General features: G+C 46.4%; 9 protein-coding genes across 9 annotated transcripts; 2 read left to right on the top strand and 7 right to left on the bottom strand.

The window, feature by feature from the left end:
• Window positions 1–188: 188 nt before the first annotated feature.
• Window positions 189–3,158, bottom strand: V1514DRAFT_27299 (ribonucleases P/MRP protein subunit POP1-domain-containing protein). The gene is made up of 4 exons (XM_066924830.1): window positions 3,027–3,158; window positions 2,546–2,940; window positions 1,335–2,468; window positions 189–1,214 (listed from the first exon to the last, which is right to left on the bottom strand). Exons 2-4 carry the CDS (start codon window positions 2,761–2,763, stop codon window positions 269–271), a joined length of 2,298 nt encoding a protein of 765 aa, XP_066784289.1. The 5' UTR covers window positions 2,764–2,940; window positions 3,027–3,158; the 3' UTR covers window positions 189–268.
• A 244-nt stretch (window positions 3,159–3,402) lies between these two features.
• V1514DRAFT_328540 (putative FMN-binding domain-containing protein) lies at window positions 3,403–4,370 on the top strand. The gene has a single exon (XM_066927187.1). It carries the CDS (start codon window positions 3,468–3,470, stop codon window positions 4,248–4,250), a length of 783 nt encoding a protein of 260 aa, XP_066784288.1. The 5' UTR covers window positions 3,403–3,467; the 3' UTR covers window positions 4,251–4,370.
• A 76-nt stretch (window positions 4,371–4,446) lies between these two features.
• Window positions 4,447–6,551, bottom strand: V1514DRAFT_328538 (calponin homology domain-containing protein). The gene is made up of 3 exons (XM_066927186.1): window positions 6,466–6,551; window positions 6,338–6,393; window positions 4,447–6,267 (listed from the first exon to the last, which is right to left on the bottom strand). Exons 1-3 carry the CDS (start codon window positions 6,484–6,486, stop codon window positions 4,476–4,478), a joined length of 1,869 nt encoding a protein of 622 aa, XP_066784287.1. The 5' UTR covers window positions 6,487–6,551; the 3' UTR covers window positions 4,447–4,475.
• Window positions 6,552–6,676: 125 nt separating this feature from the next.
• Window positions 6,677–8,194, bottom strand: V1514DRAFT_304993 (DHHC palmitoyltransferase-domain-containing protein). Its single transcript, XM_066925642.1, has 3 exons — window positions 7,385–8,194; window positions 7,143–7,323; window positions 6,677–7,068 (listed from the first exon to the last, which is right to left on the bottom strand). Exons 1-3 carry the CDS (start codon window positions 8,088–8,090, stop codon window positions 6,708–6,710), a joined length of 1,248 nt encoding a protein of 415 aa, XP_066784286.1. The 5' UTR covers window positions 8,091–8,194; the 3' UTR covers window positions 6,677–6,707.
• Window positions 8,195–8,278: 84 nt separating this feature from the next.
• V1514DRAFT_328531 (PXA domain-containing protein) lies at window positions 8,279–11,660 on the bottom strand. Its single transcript, XM_066927185.1, has 3 exons — window positions 11,175–11,660; window positions 10,967–11,109; window positions 8,279–10,885 (listed from the first exon to the last, which is right to left on the bottom strand). The coding sequence occupies exons 1-3, from the start codon at window positions 11,568–11,570 to the stop codon at window positions 8,395–8,397; spliced, it is 3,030 nt and encodes a 1,009-aa protein (XP_066784285.1). The 5' UTR covers window positions 11,571–11,660; the 3' UTR covers window positions 8,279–8,394.
• A 121-nt stretch (window positions 11,661–11,781) lies between these two features.
• V1514DRAFT_328528 (uncharacterized protein) lies at window positions 11,782–13,616 on the bottom strand. The gene has a single exon (XM_066927184.1). The coding sequence runs from the start codon at window positions 13,518–13,520 to the stop codon at window positions 11,889–11,891; it is 1,632 nt and encodes a 543-aa protein (XP_066784284.1). The 5' UTR covers window positions 13,521–13,616; the 3' UTR covers window positions 11,782–11,888.
• A 34-nt stretch (window positions 13,617–13,650) lies between these two features.
• On the bottom strand, window positions 13,651–15,819 carry V1514DRAFT_351447 (Nup53/35/40-type RNA recognition motif-domain-containing protein). The gene is made up of 2 exons (XM_066929456.1): window positions 15,019–15,819; window positions 13,651–14,954 (listed from the first exon to the last, which is right to left on the bottom strand). The coding sequence occupies exons 1-2, from the start codon at window positions 15,690–15,692 to the stop codon at window positions 13,709–13,711; spliced, it is 1,920 nt and encodes a 639-aa protein (XP_066784283.1). The 5' UTR covers window positions 15,693–15,819; the 3' UTR covers window positions 13,651–13,708.
• Window positions 15,820–17,398: 1,579 nt separating this feature from the next.
• V1514DRAFT_328518 (40S ribosomal protein eS30) lies at window positions 17,399–18,239 on the top strand. Its single transcript, XM_066927183.1, has 4 exons — window positions 17,399–17,435; window positions 17,553–17,610; window positions 17,907–17,969; window positions 18,028–18,239. The coding sequence occupies exons 1-4, from the start codon at window positions 17,433–17,435 to the stop codon at window positions 18,090–18,092; spliced, it is 189 nt and encodes a 62-aa protein (XP_066784282.1). The 5' UTR covers window positions 17,399–17,432; the 3' UTR covers window positions 18,093–18,239.
• Window positions 18,240–18,242: 3 nt separating this feature from the next.
• V1514DRAFT_351445 (uncharacterized protein) lies at window positions 18,243–22,291 on the bottom strand. The gene is made up of 3 exons (XM_066929455.1): window positions 20,720–22,291; window positions 19,800–20,645; window positions 18,243–19,745 (listed from the first exon to the last, which is right to left on the bottom strand). Exons 1-3 carry the CDS (start codon window positions 21,912–21,914, stop codon window positions 18,544–18,546), a joined length of 3,243 nt encoding a protein of 1,080 aa, XP_066784281.1. The 5' UTR covers window positions 21,915–22,291; the 3' UTR covers window positions 18,243–18,543.
• Window positions 22,292–22,503: the final 212 nt, after the last annotated feature.

The following is a 22,503-nucleotide window of genomic DNA, read 5'->3' as shown; positions in this document are numbered from 1 at the left end:
TTTCAAACCGAAATTTCTGTTCGGTATTTTGTACAAAATGTAACTCATATGGATAATCTCTTATTTTTTTTTGGCTTTCGTCGCTGGCAAAACTTGCAGGACGGTATAAAACTTCTACGTTTGCGCACTGGTAACCGCGAACTCTTGATCGTACCCGATGCCAGATTCATTCTCGCAGTCATTCATGAAACGGTAAAATAAGGGCCGGGGAACAAAATAAATGAAAAAAAAAAAAAAGATATATATATGTATATACATGCATTATTAATCATTTGTACACCTTCATTATGGCAAGGTAGGCGACCGTCTCGCCCACGTTGCGCACAACCACGTACGCGTCCTGCTTGATCTTGGTTGCTACCACCGCACCAACACCAGCACCTCTGCCCTCAGTAAGATTAAACATGCCTGACGTAACAAAGCCAATTAAATGTTGCCGTGACGGGCACGAAGGATAATCATCACTGCCGGGCACGATTGCTTCACGTTTCCGTTTAGACTGTCGTGGCTGCCACTGCTTCTGCATGTCGGCCGGAATCGCGTAAACGCGTGATCTCGGCGCCGGCACGCCACGCGAAATCATGATAACTTTGACCTGCACTAAGCCATTATAATAATCTGCAGACCTGGCCAGCGTGTAATGTGGCACCAAAGTCCATCTCGGCAGGTGTTGTTGCTGATGCTCGCCGTCACCGTCATTATCGTGCTTAAATAAAACCTGCCAGTCGCATGCAAACGGATTTCCAACCTCACCCTTAACATCGCCGTTGTGAAGATACAGCGACTCGTAACTCGCGCGCTTGCCCTTCGGCTTGGCTTCCCACTTGGCCTGCCTCTCCGCAGCCTTGCGTTGTTCCTCGGCATCACCTTCATCCGTGCCGGGGAAATCATCTGGGAAATATGGCAGCATGCGCTCGGTCATGATTTGATGATACTGTTCCAAGCCACCAAATATCGCTTTGCCGGGTCCAATCAAAGCGTCGTAAAAAATTTTGACCCATTGCCATGGCAGCAACAACGTGATGCCGCCGTTATCCCGCCGCATCAGTAACCCGGGAATGCGCACGTCGTCTTCAAACGTATACTCTACTTCACCCGGCTGATGATATGTGTTGCCGTCTTTAACTCTTCTGTTCCGCTCCCGCAGTTTCCTTCTCAGGAACGCGCGCTTCCAATGTTCCACGGATACTTGCAAATCATCTACCACAAAGATGCTGGCCGGCGTCGATAAACGCGACGCGGTCGCGGTCGAAAATGTCGAATAAATGTTTATATTGGCCTGGTTGGGATCAACGCCCACAATAGAAGCCGCCTTGCCAACTTTGCGACGATGCTTCCACACGTGCACTGTGCGAGGGTCTAAAAACGTTAATTGCGCATTCGAGCCAGGCACCAGCGCAATCGGGTTTCCCACAGAAGCTAAGCCTGTGGCTATGTTATGCAACGAACTTGCATGCTCCAAATCATATGGGCTTTTGAAGCCCTTGCGTTCAAAATTGCACCTCAAATTCAGTGCCAGCACGGACAACGCCCTAGGTCCTATTAAATCGATCGAGCCGATCGTGTATCGGCAATCAATTATAATGAACTGGTCAACAGATTTTTCATTTAGCGCTGGAAACGACTGAATGGCGTTCCACGTTCGAACGAAAATTGACGGATGCACGCGCAATATTAATTTCATACATTCGTCCCCTGACGGCAATTTCAGACTTAACCGCTCCTCTAAGCCGTCGCTAGTACAAATCATAGCCGTGCCAATCAATCCACGATCGTCAAACACAAATCCTTCAAACAGGGAGTTACCGGGCAAAAAGCCAGGCACGATGCCAAACGCGCCTCTCGTCAACAAGTTTATGCGATATGCCAAGTCCTTCGCCAATGCAAACACAATCATGGTGGCCTCATACGACGTGTCGAACCCAACCGCGTTGCCTCCTACGGCTGCTTGAGAACTGTGCCGATGCGTGGGCCGGAAAACTTTGTCGTTCGGGTGAGACGGGATGGCAAACCCCCACCTGGTCGTCATGTGTGCCCGCTTGGCATGCCACAGATGAGTCGGCAACCACGTCTTGTCCCGTTGCCGGCGCTGAAACTTGCCCCGCGCGGCGCCGTTGCCAATTGCTGGTGGGTCTGCAAATTCGTTAAAGCCAACCGGGTTGCCGCGGCGCCTGCGTTTATTGTTCACGTTTCGGCGACCTGCCGCCGTAGACAATGCTATTCTTCGCAACCGCAACGCAGTCGATCGCCGCAACCGCAACCGTGTCGTGTTCAACCGAAATTTCTTTTTTTTTTTGCGAATGCTGCTGTCGCCGCCGTTGGACGCGGCAGCAACCGCGGCCGCGTCTCGAATGTCCTTTTCGCCCTGCTTGCGGTATCGTGGAGGTAGAAACCTAACATGATGACTGGCTGCCCGCCGACGCAGTGATCGCGGCACAGCTTGAAAAGTTTGCTGCTTCTGAATCGTCCTGAATCAAAAATAAATCCGTTAAACAAAACTTCGTCTTACCACCAGTTAAGGACCAAAAACAAATTCTCATCATACTTTGATCGTCGCATGGCAGCAGTAATATTTTGAATCTCTGCCTTGCGAGATTGCACAAACGCGGTCACGTCGAGTTTGCCATCCCGCACGCATGCATCGGCCGTGTCCGTCAAGATCGTGCGTGCATCCAGTGTTTTCAATCTCTTGAATGACAATGTCGATGATTGCCGCGATGCCGTTGTCTTGTCGTGCTCATTTTGCTTACCCTTCCGTGTCATTTATATAAATCTTCCTCCTTGTTTATAATCTATATATGTTTTGTTGAATCATCGACTGACCCGAGTCAAGGAAAATGAGCTTTGATTGACGAACGTTGTGTAATGTAATCGTTAAAATTTACGAGCCACCACGCGACGCGGGTTTGGTATGTCATGAATGACTAATTGCTTTGGTTTCTACATTCGGCTCATCGCAATGATTAAATTTGAAGTGCTATACAGGCGTACGTAAAATACCAAATAAAAACGATGGGAATACTTACGGTCATGGTATTGTTTCAATGTGCCATAATAATAATATTTGCAAGGCCCTTTTAACTCTTCTCAATTGAGGCGCTGAGTAAAACCAAGAGCAAGCAAAGGCACGAGCATGTGAAGATGACTCAATATTATATATGCCAATAACCAAGCATGTGTTATGTATACATTTTCATGACGTACAAGATATTTATATATGTATTTGAAACCACAGAAAATCTGACCAATGAGCCTATCAATAATACTAATGTTTGTAGTTATGTATGGTATATGAATTTTCAGGGGGCGCAACCCGGGGAACAATTATCCCGTTTAAGCAATCGTGACTCTGTTCAAAAAGTAAACGGCGATAAGACTCATTGACGGTTGTGTAGTTGTATACTAAATAAAATCTACTTCTTTTCCCTCAGTACGATATTGGTTCAGAGTTTATTATTTTGTTTAAAATGTACCTACCGGCTGCTCACGTCGAAAAATCAACCGAGGCGTTGCTCGAGTTCATTAAACAAAACCCGCTCGGCGTGCTCACCACGGCCATCGCATCACCTTCTTATCCGTTAATTCAAGCAAGTCACGTTCCCTGGGTCCTCGACATTATCGAGCCGCCATCACAAAACGATGACGACGACGGGAAAGTCAAGGGGCGCTTGCGCGGGCACATGGCCAAGCAAAACCCTCAGGCCAAGGCGTTGATCGAATCCATTACGTCCTCGTCATCAACAACATTGGAACAAGACGTGCTTGTCCTTTTCACGGGTTCTGATCATTCTTACGTGACTCCCAAGTTTTATACCGAAACTAAGCCTACCACGGGCAAGGTCGTGCCGACTTGGAATTACGCTGCCGTGCAAGTCTATGGCAAGGCCACGATCTGGGTTAATTCTAAATCGGCTGAAACTTCAAATTTTTTAAACAAGCAAATTTCGGACTTGTCCTTGCTTGCTGAGACCTCAATCATGGGGTTTGATGGCAAGCCAAACGCGCCCTGGACCGTATCTGAATCACCTGAACGATTTATTGAATTATTAAAGACAAATATTATCGGCATTGAGATTTCGATTACTCATATCAGTGGCAAGTTTAAAATGAGTCAAGAGATGGGCAAGCTCGATCGTGAAGGCGTGATTGAAGGATTCAAAAATTTGGGCACGGAAAAGGGTGACCGAATTTTAAAATTAATCAAGCAACGCTCAGATATTAAGGAAGCATCTAAAAATGCATCCGGTTAATCTAAGAGGATTGACTATATATATATATGATAAAACTTAAGCAGACGATAATACAAAACGTTTTATTAACAAAACGAAAAAAGAAAAAAAATAAATAAAAGCAAAACCAAAAACCAAAAACCAAATGCTTCAATCAAAACTTGTTAAAAAAAAATAGACCACCCGAACTAGGCCTATGTAAACGAACAATAAAATCAAAAAAAAAAAAAAAAAAAAAAAAAAAATTTAAACCGCACCAGAAAGTTGTAGCGACATTAAAGATCCAATAAACGTCAGGATTAATCTTGACCTAACCTCATTAATATCTTCAGGCACAAGCCAAATCAAGGCACCCAATTTTCTGGCGATCGAAATGGCCAACCTGGCATTCGAATACTTATCCTCGTCAGTCACACCAGGCGTGACAATGTCATAATCCACATATCCTGGTTTTATTCCATGCAGAACATCAAGCAAAAATATTCCGGAAGCTAATGAGGGATCCTTGAGTGATCGCACGGTCGATGACCGGCCGCCCTTCTTGACCGTATCCTGAGCCCATCGCAAAATATCGGAATCGGTCAAGTCCCTGCCACCTTTAGATAAGCTCTTTAGAGTGTCGACAATGTTCCGGCGCATGAGCTGCCATACTAATCCCAGCGTAAGCGTGCGTTGCCCGTCAGTAATATCCGCACCTTGAATGCCAACCAGCGAAAACCGGTTTTGCTTGCCAATGTCAACCGCATAGTTGGTGTTCTCAACCGCCTTAAACCGGGATAACTCGCCGCCGTGTTGCGGTCGCTTGTTAACATGCCGCAGGTTGACCGAGCCAGGAATAACCTTGTCGAACGCTTGCAGCAGCACGACTCCGTCCCGCACATCTTCAAACAAGTTTACCACCGCCGGGTCAACGTCCAAACTGTTAAGCCACAACGTAAACACGCGGGCCTCACGCTCACCCTCAGCGTCAAATTCTTCAATTTCCGGCTTTTCCTCTTCCGCGAACGGTTCCAATCCAGGGTGCGTGTTAAATAAGTGGGCCACAAACGCCAGGTTCAATTTCGGATTGCCAGCCACAAGCGCGGTCGGCGTCAAATATTTTCTGCAACCAATCTTCTCCGCGTTTTGCAATACCAACTCGGCCCGTTTCAACAAATCCGTGGCCTGCAACGGCAAGCGAGAGCAAACGTCTGGCTTGAGCTGATTCAGCAACACCGTATAATTCTCGCCATCAGCCACGTCTTTGGAAAAATTGTTCACCCGGCGCGGCCAATTGGCAGCCTTAAGATGGTAATTAAACCATCTAAGCAGGATTTGCTCCGGGGGCAGGCGCAAAAACTGTTCCAAGGTTTCGTCCTCTTCCAACAAGCGATACAGTTCCGGATGATGCTTGATGTCAATCTTTCCCAGTAGTCCGCGGCGAATTATTTGCCAAATGAGTCCCAAAATCAAATGTTCCTTGCCATCGATAATGTCTTCCGCGTGCACATTGACCACGACACAGCCAATGGCCTTGGCGGAGTTAATCACGATGTTTGCATTTTCCGTCATTGTAAAATTGTTCAATCTCTTGCCCGGCTTGGCCTTGTTAAGCACCCGCTCATCGATCGTATCCGGCACGGAGTCGTTGATAAGTTTCGACAATACCAATCCATCCTTGCACTCATCAAAGATCTGGAACGTATCGGTCGGAAACGGTAGCCGATCACCGATATCAACATCACCGGCCAACACGGAATTAATATGATTCGTAAACTCGGACCTTTCCTCGTCATTAATCGTGTGCGTCACGCCAGACGTGGAACCGGCCACAATGATCTTTGACTTCTTGACCACAAGATCATTTCTCGACGTGCCGGCCCGCAGCTTCGAAATCAATTCAACATAGTCATCAAGTTCAACCCGGCCACTGGCATCCACGCCAACGTCCTTGAGCGTTTCCCTAATCTCATCGTAACTGGCGTTCTCGCCAGAGTCTTGCACGGCCTTGACAATTGTTTGCTTGTCCACGTACCCTCGATCCTCAATGTCAATCCGCCTGTCAGACTGCATGTTAGCTCATCCCTGTGACCGACGTTATATTCAATGGCGGTGCTTGCGTTGCTTACTGGAAATTGCTAATCAGCTGGAATATGTCCTCCTGTTTCAGGTCAGGAAACTTGCGCTGCACACAAATCAAGTTAGCAAGCCGTGCGTGGTCCGATTAGTTGTCATCAATTCTGCAAAAATCCAATACCTGTAGCTTAATTGCATTCATCGCTGCTCGTGTTGTGTAACCGCTTCTAGTACAAGCTTGGATCTCGGTTCTACTGCGGAATTTCGTGAAACGGGCAGAGAACATCAGGCCAAATCAAATCCGCATTGGTCAGAGTGGCTGGCTCTGTGGAATAGGGTTGCGCCCGCCAGCGATTGCGCGGCGCGCTTACGGTTACGATTACGTCATGAATGTGAACACAAAAACTTGTTTGCGACTATCAACTATTGAGATTTGCTTCGTGGTTGAGACCGGGCTCGGGTTCTAGCAACCGCAAGACGTTCCGGATCAAACTCGAATTGCAATCCGGACCGGCCCGAAAGGTCGATTGGTACGAACCATTCGATCCAGGACTGGCCCATGACCGACTTCCAATTCCGAACCAGGCCAACGTTCCACAATTTTGCGCCAACTTCTTGTTCGGCCACGCATCTTTTCTGATTATCCGTAGACGACGATAGTGGCATGTTAATAAAATACGTTCGCGAATACCGGTTCAGGTGCTCAATCGTAGTCACGTTGCGCAAGATGAACTTCGTGTGCGTGAACGCGAAACCGGCCAAGAGCGGTAGCATGATTAAGCAACTAAAACATATAAGGATCCATTCAATAATGGCGCTGGATTCAGGCCCTTGACATTTAAAAAAAAAAAGACTCACATTGCCAGAATGATAATGAATTGCGGGTTTGTCCTGCGGTGCTCGATGCCATACGATATCGTATACCGCAGCAAGGTCACAAACACAAAAATCAAATATGCCAGAGAGTAAACAACAAAATGATAAAACGCCTTATAATTTCTAAACCCAATGATTGAACCCAGCCATGGGCAATAATGATCTATACATGTGTCAGACTCTAAACCCAAGCTTCTCTCATTTCAAGTTTTTTTTTTACATACCCATCTTGAGCACGCATCGGTCAAGTTCTGATGAATGATGCGACCTGTCCGGCTTGGTCGATTGACACCGAGAGCACCATTTCGGATATCCATCCATTTCGCATACGAAAGCCGCGTCCAACCGCATCGGACTGCCCGTCATGCGCTTCAATCGCACCACCAGTCCGTTATCACCCACCGCATCATCGTTTTGATCCACTATGCCGTCGCCTTCATCTTCATCGTCATCATTGTCCTCCACCATGTGCAAGTCGTCAGCAGACAACGAGTCAAAATGATCCGTTGCGATGGTTTCCCATCCCAGCGGGACAAGGCCGGGCCCCAGCACGTTCACGAGCAAGCTGCATGTCAACATGCCGATAGCAAGCAAACTAGAAATCACAATAAATGCTACCCCAATCTTTGCCCGTGAAGAATCGGACGACGAATCGTTATTATGAAGATACCTCCACGACAGCACGTACGCGTGCACGTAGATCGAGTACGCAACCAGGCCGGCCACCAGAGCCGGCACGGTCTTGGTGAACCAATACCGTCGTCGCTTAACAATAACCCACTCATCATCAGTCAAGTCAGACGTATCACAAACCGGCCGCCGCCGCGGACGTCGAATCCATTTAAACTTGTTGCCTTTATCGTTCTGTTCTGCGGTTGATTCGTCCTTCTCAAAGGCCAAAGACGGCGGAGGAGGAAGCGGAGCACTCATGCCGGTATGATCCAACGTGGCTAGCACCGGCACTAAAATGTCAATTTTGTTTTCGTCGTCCTCGGGTGGGCTCGTATAATCAAAAACTGCAAAATTACAAAAAACGACCTGATGATAATGTGTAATTTTATGTCATCAAGAATAATTCATTCGCCGAAATTTTAAGTCTGAGCTAATAAAAAACAAGCTTTAATATAAACCCCATTTGGGTTTTTCATTCAAACTATAAATTTGTCCTTAAGATGAAAATTCACAAGTTTGAACTTATTTTATATACAAATACAGGCATAATAGATGGCATTATCTACATTAACAGAGTAGTAATACAGTCCATCAACAAATTCAACACTAACCCGCGAGCGATATTGCGGTCCTGCAAGGCGTCAAACACGAATTCCAACGCTTGCGTTGACGCGGCAGTGCCCATAACGCTTTTAATCCCGTCCGGCATGACCCTGCCAACAAACATGCGCCTGGCCTCGGCCTTGAGTGCGGACGAGTCCACGATCTCGGCCGGCTTCTGATCAGCGTCGTCATCACCCGATGCAGCCAACTCAGGCCATAGTGCGTTTATCAAATCTCCGAGCTTGCGAGAGATCTCGTGCTCGGACGAGTACTTATCAATCACGTCCTTCTGGATGGCCACCCGGATGCCCTCAACAGACGACGACCCATGCCTTAGCACGACTCCGCGCAAAACGGTCAATAACGATCGCCGGACATTCCACACGTTGGACAACAGGTACAATTCAGAAATCGCCAAGAACAATGTGTCGATCAGCGAATTCGTCTCCGCCTGTGTCAGCGGTTCGTGTGTGCCACTCAAGATCGAACTGTGCCGCCATTCAGAAGCACCGCCACTGTTACTGGATGGCGCACTAGTGCTGGTTGGGTTGAATACAGGCTGTTCAGGGGCTACAAATGAGTCCCGAGGTGACGAACCTGATGATAGCACGTCGCCAAACTCATCATCGTCCAAGTTTGCAGATTCGGAAACTATTGACGGTACGGTATTATTCGTCGCCGTAGACCCTACCGCATGATGACTTCGCAGTGAAGACGACCGCGCGATACTACTCGTGCTCGATTTTGTCCGCGTGAGCTCGGGTCGGTAATTATCAGAAATCTCGGACGGCAGCGGCGGTAGCACATGACCGTCAATATCGGAAACAATGCTGGTCGAGCTGTAGTTGTGTTCCTGGCTGTACCCAAGCGAGTTCATGGCCGGTTCGGAATGTGACCCCACTGGACTGAGAACACTAAGCGGCCTGGCTTGTTGTCGCGATGACAATGATATAGATTCCTTCGTCCGCGATATCGTATCAACTGACTGTCGCTTGGCAGCGGCAAGCACGTTCATGATGGCCTTGCGCGAGTCCTTGGCTGAATGCGTGGCGGTCGTGGCTTTTGATATCGCTTCTAACACGCCTTCACCGGCGGACTTGAATGGCACTTTTATAAACCTTTTTTCGTTGGCCGTCGTGGTTTCTTTCTTGTCCACAAATTTTTTCATTGCCTCGCAATCGGCCAATTCACGCGTGTTCACAACCAATTGCATATATGATTGCAATGTCTGGCAATAATCCGACCGAGTCACGCCTTGATATGGTGGGAAAATTTCTGGGAACGTGGTCAGGCCGGCCAAGACTGACAATTTTTGCAACACGACATGCAATTTTTCGAAATCGGCCAGATTGCGCATGGCCATCCAACCAGGTGTTGATGAACCGGTTGGTTCAATGACAAGCGTATAAAATCCAAGAGGTTTGGAGTGTAATGCTTTGCTGGATTGCTGATCTGCAGATGAGTCAATTACTATAATGTTTGCCTGAAACAAGGATAGCCTTTCTGTTTGTTTTGAGACTGTTGAAGAAGAAAAAGATGAAGAAGGTTGAGGCGACAATAATTTTCTGGATGAGCTTATTGGTGTATTTAAAGCTGTTGATGTTGATGTTGACGTTACTGCTGTTGCTGTTGCTGTTGCTGTTTCTGTTTCTGTGGATGTAGATGTGGATGTTATTGTTGTAGTAGAATTTAATGAAGTTGGTATGAAAGGAAGTGGTCGGTCAGACGTGTTCAAGATTTCGTCAAAACTGGTAGGCACGAAAGATTTATGGTCGTCCAATGGTTCGGAATGTAGTGGTTTGCGCTCTATTTTTTTAACTGATGAAGTCTGTTGTGGGGAAACAAACCCATTATTACTACTAACTGGTGGCGGAGACAATGCGTTTGCGGTAGTTGTGGTGATTTTTGGTGTTGTTGTTGCGGCGTCAGTTGGCAAGTCGTCAACATCTGACACAGGTTGAAATTGTTTTGATTTTTCAGTTTCTGATTCAGCCAGGGCCTTGATGTTTTCCTCTTTTTGTAAAAAATTAATAATCCATCGATTAACCGTGTCCGGATCTGAAAACGCATCGACTGCAGCTTTGATGACCTGGTTTGCAATGATTTCCCGAACCAGTAATGCCACCGGAGAACGCCGCATGTCCAGTACGGGCAAAAAAGTCTGGATCAGGTTACTTGCCGCATTTCGTAACTTTGAAGCCTGAATATCCCTGTCGACCATTTGAGCCAACGCGGACGAAGGATTGAGAACAATGTAATCGTGAATGGCAGCCGACGTGGTGGATGAATTGGCAGAGTATGTGGATGAAATGACACGAAGTTCACGAAGAAACACGACAAACGTGTTGCATGTGGAAAATAGCAAGACCAGAAACAAATCAGCCGGTCTTTTGCTGGCTTGCTGGCCGGCAATTGATGTCATGATTTCGTGAATTGTTTTCCGTGAAGCACTAATAATCAGTTTGATGGTTAGCACGCCGGCAATTTCAAAATATAATTTAAAAAAAAAAAACTTGTTATTTAATACGTACTCAAGAAAGGTGGAATCATCGGGAGAAACGTTTTGGTACCAGCTTTCAATGTATTGATCAAGAATGATTGTGGTTGCCCGCGTGATTTGTTGATCGACCTCGGGCGAGACCGAGTATGACGAATTGATGAACGGCTTGAACTCCTAAACCCATTGCAGAATTAAGTAACTATACACATCACGACCAGTAGAAATCCACGACACTGTACCTGGTTGAAGTTTTCACATTGATACCTGCTGTTCCGTTTCCATGGCAGATGCATGACATCGGCATCAGCGCCAGCCGCCGCCGCCGCGGCGGGCGTGACCGGGAATGCGACAAACACGCCAATTACGACGCCGACAGCAAGAAAAAACAACGGCACGCCAAATAAAAACGCCAGTGCGGGTATGACGACGGCTGATGTGACGACAATCTGGGTGGTTGATGCGTCGGCCAGCAGGCGCAAGGCCAGGTTGTGGTAGTACGCGGCCGCATTGGACGCAGTCGTCGTCGTCGTCTTCGTCGTCGTCGTCTTCGCAGTGTCGTCCTTGTCGTCGTTGTTTTCCTGTTGCTGCTCACGCTGCTTCCTCCGGTCGGCCACTTCAGCCTGCCGACTGGTCATGGTTTTTTTTTTCTTTCTTTTTCGGAGGTCAATCAGTGGCAGATGTTGAAAACAGTTGACGTGAGGTGAGATGGGATGAGTAGTAAGCCGTGCACGCATACTGTTAGGGTTAGTACGAGGACTTTACGCATGATTTAAGCATTTATAACTTTTTTGTCAGTCTAAACACCACCCAAACACAATAATATAATAATAGTAATATTATTATGTAGTAGTAGTAATAATAATAATAATAATAATAACAAAGAGAAAGAAAATTAACCAAAAAAAAAAAAAAAATGCAATTAAAAAAAAAAAGAATAGAAGATAGTCATGAGTCTAGTTACAGCGTTCGTAGAAAAGGAGATATGCCGTGCGTTGGTCCGAATCAGCCGGATCATAAGCCGTGTCAACCTGTTCGGGCCTGATTTGCGTAATCGTGGTGTCATCCAAATTGATCCATGAATTCGATTGCCTGTGATGCAAGTCGACAGTGTAGTGACCGCCTTCGGTCGAGTTCCCATGGTGATAGACCACTCCAAATAGTCGGTATGACGTGAGCGCGGACTGGCGCAGCGCAGGCGAGATGGCTTGCGACGGAAACGACAACGTGCGGGAATATCCAACCGTCTTGTTAATTTTTTCGATCGACACGGTTCCGGATTGCTCATCCATAGCGAATTGAAACCGCTTCAAGTGCAAAATCAGGATCGAGGGCAAGGTCTCAAAAAAAGTTTGCTTCGTGGCCGCGTCGACCGTGTTGCCGAGCGACGACTTGTAATGCGTGATGGGTTCTGGGTGGCTGATTGCCGCCAACGCGTCCTCGACCGTGTGAATCTCTGCAGCGGAGATGTCGAGTTGAACCCGTTGGTACGGTTCGAGCGTGATAGACGGCTTCAGATTGCCGGCCCGAATTATGGACCGGAATTGGCCGCCAAATAAAGATGAGATGGGCGACAGTGCCAGTTCTGTCCTCCTGGTAAGCGCTACTTTGTGGTTCTTTCCTACTTCATGCCAATCACCTCCAGAGTCAACATCATGCTTATCAGCCGCGGCCGCATCTTTATTAGTGTCGTTCTCGTAATTTTTTGACGAACCTGGGCTCAGTTTGATAAATTCCTGGTGCAGGCCGTCAAGTAAAAAACCGAGAAATTCTTCGGCATCTTCTTGATGTCCCGGACGCATGGTCGCAAACAGCGGGTTTGCCCTTAGCGCATCATAAAGGTAGTGTGGCGTGAACGGGGTGCCGTAAATCAGCGCTGCCGACGCTGACGCATAAAATTCCTTCACGAACGAGATGAGCGCTTCCAGGATCGGCGTCTTTGAGTTAAACGAGTGCACGACGTTGGCATCAACATGATGCAGCAAGGCATAAAATGGCCCACAATGTAACAAAATCTGCAAAATTGAGTTCATGAAGCACATGTTTCCTGGATTAACCAGGCCTCGCGGCCGGATGGCTGGCAGGCTAGATTCAAGTGATGATGTATTGGCTGAGGTTGCTGGCACGGTTGCTCGCACGGTTGCTGGCTTGCTAATGCTGTTTGTAGTGGTAGTAGTGGTTGTGGTGATTGTGGTGATGGTGGCTGCAGCAGACGTGGGTTTGGCGACGTCTGCCCATGACTTGGGATGTGAATTATGAGTTTGCTGTTCAATTACTTGAGATTCTTGTCCTGATTGCTTTACTATTTTGCGCTGTGTCGGTCGCCGCCGCCTGCGCCTGACCGGCGGAGCCCATGATGGATCCGAAGCCCAGGGCAACTGTTCATGCAGCCGTATCAGAAATTCCAACGCAGCAGCCCAATTCGTGTTGTCCGCATCGGAATCGCCATTGACCACGAGCCCAGCATTATCATCATCTTCGCCGCCGCGCCGGTTCGCTGGCACGTACGCCTGGGCGTCAACCCGAAGGTTGCTGCCTCGGGGAAGAGCATGCGACGTCGTCGTCGACAACGACGACGACAAGGCCATTGTCCTTTATTTTCTATTTTCTTTTTTTTTTTCGATTATTTGTTTTAATTCGTTGGTTTGGCCTGTTACTGTCCAAAATTTCTTTTTTTCTTCTCGACGCGGACTCGAGAAGCTCGAACAGGGAGTAATACAAAGAAAGTATAACTATATTTAGGTAAGTAATTACATAACGACTCTTTTATATTTTTTTAAAGGTCATCCCAGCCAAAAATGATTTCCTGCGCCTTTTGAGACGTCCAACCTAGCCACGATGTCTTTTGACGCTTATTGCTCGTGCTCGAAGAACCGTTACTGATTCCAGATGTTGAAACACCGTCAACCGTACGTTTCATGGCCGTACCGCCGTTGTTGTCCGCCGGGCCCATCACCAATGCGGCTAGTCCTCGCAGAGTGCTCGAACCTGGAATCCCTCCCTTGCGCTCCTTCTCCTTAAAAATTCCCTCTGAACCTCTCAATCCTAATCTCTTGCCCGTGCCCGTGTTGTTGGCACCACTGTTGAGAGACACCGGCACCGTTGTTGACCGCATTATTGGCCGCTTCACGGCCGCCGCCGCCGCCGTGCCGTTATCGACAGCGCCGTTACCATCATTGCCATTTTTATTTCCACCGCCTTCTAGTAACTCATGCAGATTCAAACTACCACCCAAGCTGCGCACGCCACCGCCTCCATTGTAATCACGAGTAATACCGGAAGCCCGTCCCGGTCTGGTCTTGTCAGCAACACATCCAATCACATAGTCACCGCCCAAAATTCGCCCGTTCTCTCCCAACGCCCGATTCGCTGCCACTGCATTCGTATACGTAATACGAACCCAATTTTTGCCTGTCTCCACTGGTGCAGAGCCAGCACCTGTACTAGACCCGCTGCTGCTGCTGCTGCTGCTGCTGCTGCTGCTGCTGCCTCCACCACCAGACAAGTGTTCTAGAATCGTGCCGAATCGTGAAAAATGCTCTACAACAATGTGACTCAACTCTGGCGGGAATCCAAACACAATAACTGATGCTGCCGATGATGCTACCGGAGTACCGGCAAAATACGCGCCAGCCGGTGACGCCGACGCCTCGCTGGGCGATGCAAACAGGCTCAGGTTCTGGTTCTGGTTGACGTTTCCCGGTGTTCTATTTGTTTGCTGCTGCTGCTGTTGTTGTTGTTGCTGCTGCTCGTCTTCGTAACTCCTCTTCGTCGCAGTGCTCGTCGGTAATTGAAACGCAAACGGCGACGCCGCGCCCATGTCATATATCGAGTCCGTCGGTGGCAAGTCGTCAAACTCTGCGGCCGCATATCCGCTTTTGCCCGCGGTCGATACCGCTGTTGCTGCCGACGTTGACGCCGTCCGTGACTGATGTGGCTTGGGTGTTCCAAACGACCGGCCGCCAAACTTGGATGGGACTGCGGTTGCGGGTGAAGTTGATGCGCCATCGCCTTGCCGCGACCTATTGGTTCCGTCACCATGTTAGAAAAGAAACTCTTGAAACTAAATTAATCAATTCCACTTACGGTGATGAGACTTGTGATTCGACTAGCGGCGAAGCTCGTTGAGGTGAGAAATACCCGCTCTTCAATCTCATGTGCGACACGTGCGATCTCACGTAGTTTCTGCCCTCGTTATTATTGTTTAACGCCCATGACGGCGATTGCAGTGGTACTGGATTTACCGGCTTGCTGCTCGGTGATGTCAAAAAATCGTAAACACCCGGTTGTTGCCTGTGTGCTGATGCTGTTGTTGCCGTTGGCTGCTGCTGGGATGGCTTAAGATCGTACATTGATTGTGAATGCGACAGCGATGGGGCAATTGTGGGATTGCTGGTAGATGCGGAAAATATTCCTTGCCCTTGAGAGGCTTGTACCTGCTGGAATGGTTGTTGAAACGGTTGCTGAAACAGTGGCTGCTGCGGTTGCTGTTGTTGTTGTGGTTGTGGTTGTGGTTGTTGCTGGCCAAATAACGTTCCGCTTGCTTGATTCTGTTGGCCGAATAATGAAGTAGAATTAGAAGTAGATCCAAACAGGCCTTGTTGTGGAGAATTTGCCTGGCCCGGTGCGGATCCAAACAATCCCGTCCCGGCAGTTCCTGCTGCTGCTGCCTGTTGTTGTGGAGTGCCCGCACCGAATAAGAGTCCGCTCGGTTGAGTCGTCGACGTCGAAGACGGCGTCGATGATCCAAACAAGCTCATGCTGGCCACTATGCTTCTAAAATATCTTTTCGTTTGTTAGGATACTGTGCGTGGTTTTTTTTTAACCGTCTTTCGATGTGGGTATAATTAATGGGTTTTTTGATTTTTGTGCAATGTTGCCGTGGCACTGAAAATGATTGCGCGGAACAACAAATTTATTATTTGGAAACTCAATTTAATGTTTGCATCTCTTAATTCTTCATTTCTAGCAACTCTACTGTATAAATAAATATATGTATATCCTACCAAAACAATGGACAATATAAACTGTCATGATTATACCTAATTGCATCATATTTTAGTACAATGTGAATTCAAAACATTCAACACATGAGTTTCGTTTGTTGGTCTCCTCTACAACCTCAACCTTTTTGTTTCATCCAGCACAGGTCAATTGCCGGCCCGTGACCTGCACGACCTGATACGACTCATCAGTCGACGTACTACAACTTTCATCGTTGACAATCCTTGCTCGTTCTCGTCCTGCAATTGATGACGACGAATTATCAAGCCCAAAGCCACTGCTACTGCTGTCGTTGCCGCTGACATCAAAAATATCTGACTGGGTCAGGCCAATGACTTGCTCATCAATGATGGCCTCCTCATGTTCAAAACTACTACGGTTGCGAGCGCCGATACAGGAGTAATACCCCATGCTTATACCACTGATTTTTAGTACTTGATGATGATGATGATGATGATGATTGCCAACCACGTCGTGAACCTTGTCATAACTATGGCTGTTGTTGTTATTATTATTGTTAATAATATTATTAAAGGCGTTCATGCGCATATGCAGGTGATTATGGACCTTTAGCATTGCGGCTGCGGATGGCGTGGTCTGCATGGGTGATGACCACGACGACCCGGCTTGGTCGCGGTCGGCGTGCCGTGCCCGTCGCGGCAAGGACTGCAAGTACCGCATTATTACAAATACTCGTGCATCTTCATCATTTTCATTGTCTTCGCCTTCGCCTTTGTCCCCGTCTTCGTCTTCGTCTTCGTCTTCGTCTTCGTCTTCGTCTTCGTCTTCGTCTTCGTCTTCGTGCTCGTGCTCGTGCTCGAGATCATCCTCATCAACATCAGGGTCGTTCTCGTGAAAGTCTTCATCGACAGGCACAATATGCATTTCCGGGCTCAGTATTCCAGTACCCGCAAACAAGGTTTGAATCCGCCTTGCATCATAATCATGGTCATTATCATATTCATCAACATCATCTGCATCCTGTTCAGGGTTATTCCCCCATTGAGGCGTCGTGCGAAATTCAATCACATCGTCGTGTTCGCACACATCCATTCCTTGTGCTCAGATAAAAAAAATTACAATTTTATTATTTTTTTTTTTGTTTTAGCTCTTGTTATTCCGTGATCATTTAAAATTATGCCTGGCTCGATTTCGGTTTCTAATCTGCTCCTCGTCCCGTCCGGGGTAAACAAGCCCTTGCCCAATGCTCCCAACTAGCCCTAAAAACGTAGCCCTACATTTTCTTTTTGCCTGTTGTTACCCTTGCCCCGAGCGCGCTATTGCGCATTTCGCAGTCACGCACGCTCGCCAATCAAAAACAAGCGCGTGCCAATACTGCTGACCTAAACTGCGTGCGGGTGACCAGAGGCGCGGCATAACCGTCGCGTATGCAAGTGCACGTTGCAGTCGCACTGCCGTTTTAAATCGGGTTCCAACTTTTTCCTTTCTCACTTATTGTAAAGGACAAACAACCAGATTTTACAACATATTCAACAATGGTACGTTTTTTTTTTGTGACAGATAATGCGGTTTAAATTCAGTTATATTATTACATATATATTGCCAATTATCGATTATCTCGTTAAAGGAATCATGCTGACGGATTGAAATTGTAGGGAAAAGTTCACGGATCGCTCGCTCGTGCCGGTAAGGTCAAGTCGCAGACTCCAAAGGGTAAATATCATCATCATTTGTTTTTTTTTTATAAGAATCTTTTCCCCCTTTTTTTCATTGTGCTCTATTTTTTGGTCCTTCGTCAAAACCGTGTGCAAGTTCGTGGTCGAAAAGTTACTTTGTTGGAATTGATCAATCGGGTTGGGCGGACAAATCATGGTTTCAGTTTCTTTTATCAACTTATGGGGTTCAATATATGATAACAAGGGACTGATTATGCAATAAGAACAACATCAAAATTAGGCAAAAGATTTGCAAAATATATTATGGTTTACTGACATGTTTTTTTATTCTAGTCGACAAGCAAGAGAAGAAGAAGGTCCCCAAGGGACGGGCCAAGAAGCGCATTCTTTACACCAGTACGTTGTTGCTTATGGAGAAAAAAAAAATTCAAGAGTAAATGCTAATTCTTAACAGGACGTTTTGTTAACGTTACCCTCACCGGTGGCAAGCGAAAGATGAACCCATCTGGTCAAGCCTAAATTTCTTTTTAAATAAATGTTTTTTCAATAAATTAAAATAAATGTATTATTATTAAAATTAAAAAGACCCAAGCCAAAACCAAAAAGCACAATTGGTTATTCTCATTTTCTCCTGTTTTATAGAATGCGTGCTAAAAAGTCAAAGACATTATTTCAAAGTATGTATTATAATAGTTTTAACAAACAATATAAAAAAAGCACTTCTAAATAATGATATAGTAACTAAATATAAATTAAATGCCTAAAAGAAGCCAACTGCCCGAAATAAAATTACACCTTAATAATTCAAAAGTAAATAAAAATGAAAATGAACAAAATCATTTCCAAATGTGAAAGAAAAAAAAAACACAAAACTAAAACGAAAACTAAAACTAAAACAATTCAAAACCAATAAAATAAAATAAAAAAATTTAAAAAAAAACCAAACGCAAAACCAAGTGATTTCTCCTCGTCACCATGCTGACGTCTCGTAAGAATAATCATCTAAATAAATCTCTTTCCAAACCTCGACCAATCCGTTACCGCTCTTGGTAACGGCAACCCAGCCTGGCCTGTACTTATCTAATTCATCCAGCGCCGGGATCTTGCCCTCTTTCCATTCTGCCCATTGACATCCGACGTATACTTTCAACTGGTCATCTGATGGCACAACGTTCTCGTTATTGTTATTCTCATCATCAACCCGAGTTTCGTATCCCAACGTCACAATAAACGGCGACCACCAATCTAACTTGAATAACGAAATCTTGTCAATACCTTCATCATACGAAATCACAACTGGTTCTTCGTAATCTCCGACTTCATCATGCGTGGTGTCATTATGCCACCAAGCAAACTTTGTTGCGTTTGTCGTCACGGAAACACTTGTCACGACATACTTGCCGAATTGCACGGTTGCAGCAGACAGTTCTTCTTCTTCATCATCACGATGATTACCGTACTTTGTTGAATTCTCATACGGAGAAAATCCTGAAAATTCGAACCGGTCAAACGGTGGCGTGAACTGAACCACGCACGATCGACTGTTGTTTACGTAAATCTTAATGGTAGCGTTGTAGGTGTCACTCACGTTGTTATCGTCATCGTCACCGAGAGTCACGATCTGATCATCATGACCTTCCCATCTCCTTTTGAGAACTTGCGTCTTGATCAATTCATTAACCGTCATCAGTTCAGTAACCGGAGCAGGACTGGTTTCGTTGTCGTCGTAGTAAGTGAAATTATAAAAACTGCCGTTAAACGCAGTCACGTTCAGCCAGTCATAAGGATATCCATATGTCACGTTGGGATACAATCCTGGATACCGGCATTTCTGCACACCAACCCCGTTTGGCTGGCAATCAATGTAATAATCTTCATTATAAAAAGAATAATTTTTGACCGATGGCAAGTCTTCAACCACGTTGCGCACGTACGGACTCAACCCCGAAACCGAAACCACGGCACCAGCATCTAAATTATCCAAATCGACCTGTTGAACAAAAGATACTTTCAATGGCTTCTGGGCCGAAAAGGGGAACAAAAATGCGGATGCAATATACGTGCCAATAAAAGTTAATCCCAAAACTAACGGAACCACAAAATTAATGCGGTGAATGAATGGGAGAATAGGATAAGTGACAATAATCACAAACACAAACAAACTCAGGTACACTAACCCAAAAATTAGCTTTACTCTTTTTAAACATTTATAAAATTTCGACATACCGTTATAGATTGACGGGCCACCTTCTTGCAACGTCTGCTGCACGGCTGCCAGTGCTAAAAACCCAAGCTGTGAAGTCAAAAACACCGAGAACGGGACAAGAATCAAAAACTCATACAGCCATACAAAATCAACACGGTGGCTAATCTTCTTTGTGTAACTGCTTCTATGCACGCTGGCATTTTCACCAAGTAATGGCGCGTCTTCAGAATCGGCATCATCATCATCCTCTTCATGTTCACTGCGGGGTGAAATGTGATCAATATCTTCGTCCCGTTCCTGCATGTATTGATTCTCCGATCCAATAACTTCTTGTCGGGCCATGAAATACATAGGTGCTGCTGGTTCAAAGTACAAGCCAATAATGTCCAACAACAGCGCCACTGACACGCCAACAAAATTAAACGTGATCCAATACAAACCAGTGCCGCTCATTTTGTTCTCCATCACATTAGCATACACAAGCACGACCCACCAAGCAAAGTAAAGCTCAAGTAATATTTTAAACTTCTGGTGTCGAACAGGGAACAGCCGGTCGGCTGACTTAAGAATGACGTAATTCAAAACGAAATATAAAGAAAACAAGGCCAAGAACGGCAATCCGACGTAGCTGTAAATTACCAATCCATTGGCATATCTCAGTCCGGTAAGCACGCCAAACATGATTGCGGTTGACACAATGATTGACAATGGGAACCTGCCCCAACCACGCCTGCCCACGTTTAACTTTCTGGACTTTGCAAGTCCAAACAAGAGCAAAAACAGAATGATTGGTGTTACGACCAACATGACCGTATCGACAATGAAAAACGTCTGAACTGGAGCAACAAACAAGGCTTCTCCAAATACTATAGATAGCGTTATTAGTTATCAAACCAAAAAAAATAAAATAAATAAAATAAAATGCGATACGTTCACTTACAATCAAAGAAAACCGCTTTGCTTTTGGATGAATTATCAATATCGGGATCTTCCACCATTGCATCAACCGTGGCAAGAGAAGTCGTAAACATGTGCTCAACGCTGCCACGAGTGGTCCCCTGAATGCTGTCTCCCTTTGTGTGATAGGTTGATCTCGGTGTATAAAAAGCAACGTCAAGTCCTCTGAGCCCATGGTTTTCATACGCCCGGTAATCGGTCTCTGACCGAATAACGCCATGCTCAAATCCTTCCTGCAAAAGCGAATTTGCATGAGGAGTATCGGCCGCAGAGTAGTGATCCGCCACGCCGTAGTCAGACGCACGAAACAATACGGCTCGTCCGCCAGCGCCAGTGCCCTCTAAATTATAGAACGTCGACACCAATTCCGACCAAGGATGGAAAAAGAAAGCCTCAGCACCATAAAGGCCAAATTCTTCTGCGTTATTAAAATTGAAAATAATGGTTCTCAATGGCTGCTGGTCCGCATACGCGTAGTGTTCAAGTATTCCCAGCAACGTGACAATACCGGTGCCATCATCTGTCGTACCATACGCAGTAGCCACACTGTCAAAATGAGCCGAAACCAAAACCGCTGACAAGTTTGGGTCCCTGCCGATGACCTTTACAAGAATATTGTTTGACTCGTAATAAATGATTTTGCCCGACGGTGCGGTCGCGTTCCACAAGTCTGCCTGACGGAACGTGATGTTGCGACCGTAATCATTGTCGACTTCGACCCTGCCAGGTTTTGACTTATAGTAAATTTCCCAAGTTCGATTCAAAATGTAGTCGTGCACGTAATCATTGCCGTGTGCATTATAAGGATGGATGTGTTCTGAGATTATCTGCAAGTCATACCAAGCAGTTTCAACGTCTTGTGAATAAGTACCTGGTGCAGCCGAAACTGCAGCAGCAGACGCGGTCTGAGGATTTGCAAACTGAATAACATAAGTCGTGATAAGCAACGAAGCGTACGTGGCGACGGCAAGAATCGTGACGGGCAAAACATTGAACCCAAACAACGAGGCCGCGAGCCGTCGAAGGTTAGAAAATGACCACCAGCGCCTAATTTTGTTGCCAGACGAAAATACGGTTGATGCGTGGTCGTCCTGCCGTCGTTGCCAAAACCTGAATGGCTTGTTGACGAACGACGAAGCGGACGAGATGGAAGGCGGCGAGGTAGCTCTGGCTGGCATCTTCGGTTGTGAAAGCGGCGCGAACGTCGCGCAAAGCCGATGCTTTGAAAAGAAAAGACAACAGAAAACTTGATCGGTTACACTCCGTAATCCTGCTACAGCGGGGAGATCTGGTCTGAATGAAACTAGAGGGTTGAGATATGGTAGTTGTGCTTCGTGCTTAATTCGGAGGTCCCTAATTTTTCGCACTTCTCACAACAGAGTTTTGAGCTTGGAGCTTGGAGCTTTGGGCCGGGTAAAAAGGCCGAATGGCTTGTACGTCTTGAAAGTGTAACGGTCGCTCCTGAAGCAGGGCGAGAAAAATCACAAGTACACTGGGAATGAATGCTTTCTACTCCGATTCGTCTGATTGCATTCCAGTTACAATTATTTTCATATATCCACACAACGTAGAGGCACGAATGGTGCCGAGCACGCAAGATTACGATAAGCAAGTTGCTGCTGAGTGACACAATGCGCCACATGCGCCTGCTGTGTCACACCTATTACGTAACAAATTATTGCGGCGTGACAGCAGGCAACAAGATAGGCGTGGCCTGTCACGAGCAAAGTCACATTCCTGAACCGCTATATAGATTTCAAATCAACC

The sequence above is a fragment of the Lipomyces japonicus genome (assembly GCF_038497905.1).
Source record: "Lipomyces japonicus strain CBS 7319 unplaced genomic scaffold V1514scaffold_12, whole genome shotgun sequence".
Taxonomy (NCBI): domain Eukaryota; kingdom Fungi; phylum Ascomycota; class Lipomycetes; order Lipomycetales; family Lipomycetaceae; genus Lipomyces; species Lipomyces japonicus.
Note: the sequence above shows the minus strand (reverse complement) of the source record. Positions and strands in the feature narration are given on the sequence as shown.

Bases quoted from the DNA above. Each gene is read 5' to 3' on its own strand.
- V1514DRAFT_328518 (XM_066927183.1), top strand. The intron at 17,611-17,906 runs GTAAATATCATC...TTTTTATTCTAG, and splicing joins CAAGTCGCAGACTCCAAAGG to TCGACAAGCAAGAGAAGAAG. The intron at 17,970-18,027 runs GTACGTTGTTGC...AATTCTTAACAG, and splicing joins GAAGCGCATTCTTTACACCA to GACGTTTTGTTAACGTTACC.
- V1514DRAFT_328538 (XM_066927186.1), bottom strand. From the start codon at position 6,486: ATGAATGCAATTAAGCTACAG. The intron at 6,394-6,465 runs GTATTGGATTTT...ATTTGTGTGCAG, and splicing joins TGAATGCAATTAAGCTACAG to CGCAAGTTTCCTGACCTGAA. The intron at 6,268-6,337 runs GTAAGCAACGCA...GCAGTCTGACAG, and splicing joins CAGCTGATTAGCAATTTCCA to GCGGATTGACATTGAGGATC.
- V1514DRAFT_328540 (XM_066927187.1), top strand. From the start codon at position 3,468: ATGTACCTACCGGCTGCTCACGTCGAAAAATCAACCGAGGCGTTGCTC.
- V1514DRAFT_27299 (XM_066924830.1), bottom strand. From the start codon at position 2,763: ATGACACGGAAGGGTAAGCAAAATGAGCACGACAAGACAACGGCATCG. The intron at 2,469-2,545 runs GTATGATGAGAA...TTTTTGATTCAG, and splicing joins GCTGCCATGCGACGATCAAA to GACGATTCAGAAGCAGCAAA. The intron at 1,215-1,334 runs GCATCGTCGCAA...GACGCCGGCCAG, and splicing joins CGCACAGTGCACGTGTGGAA to CATCTTTGTGGTAGATGATT.
- V1514DRAFT_328528 (XM_066927184.1), bottom strand. From the start codon at position 13,520: ATGGCCTTGTCGTCGTCGTTGTCGACGACGACGTCGCATGCTCTTCCC.
- V1514DRAFT_351447 (XM_066929456.1), bottom strand. From the start codon at position 15,692: ATGAGCTTGTTTGGATCATCGACGCCGTCTTCGACGTCGACGACTCAA. The intron at 14,955-15,018 runs GTAAGTGGAATT...CGGAACCAATAG, and splicing joins GAATCACAAGTCTCATCACC to GTCGCGGCAAGGCGATGGCG.
- V1514DRAFT_304993 (XM_066925642.1), bottom strand. From the start codon at position 8,090: ATGAGTGCTCCGCTTCCTCCTCCGCCGTCTTTGGCCTTTGAGAAGGAC. The intron at 7,324-7,384 runs GTATGTAAAAAA...ACACATGTATAG, and splicing joins CCGATGCGTGCTCAAGATGG to ATCATTATTGCCCATGGCTG. The intron at 7,069-7,142 runs GTGAGTCTTTTT...TATATGTTTTAG, and splicing joins TTCATTATCATTCTGGCAAT to TTGCTTAATCATGCTACCGC.
- V1514DRAFT_328531 (XM_066927185.1), bottom strand. From the start codon at position 11,570: ATGACCAGTCGGCAGGCTGAAGTGGCCGACCGGAGGAAGCAGCGTGAG. The intron at 11,110-11,174 runs GTACAGTGTCGT...CAATGGGTTTAG, and splicing joins AATGTGAAAACTTCAACCAG to GAGTTCAAGCCGTTCATCAA. The intron at 10,886-10,966 runs GTACGTATTAAA...ACTGATTATTAG, and splicing joins GATGATTCCACCTTTCTTGA to TGCTTCACGGAAAACAATTC.
- V1514DRAFT_351445 (XM_066929455.1), bottom strand. From the start codon at position 21,914: ATGCCAGCCAGAGCTACCTCGCCGCCTTCCATCTCGTCCGCTTCGTCG. The intron at 20,646-20,719 runs GTAAGTGAACGT...CGCTATCTATAG, and splicing joins CAAAGCGGTTTTCTTTGATT to TATTTGGAGAAGCCTTGTTT. The intron at 19,746-19,799 runs GTATGTCGAAAT...TTTTTGGGTTAG, and splicing joins TGGCCCGTCAATCTATAACG to TGTACCTGAGTTTGTTTGTG.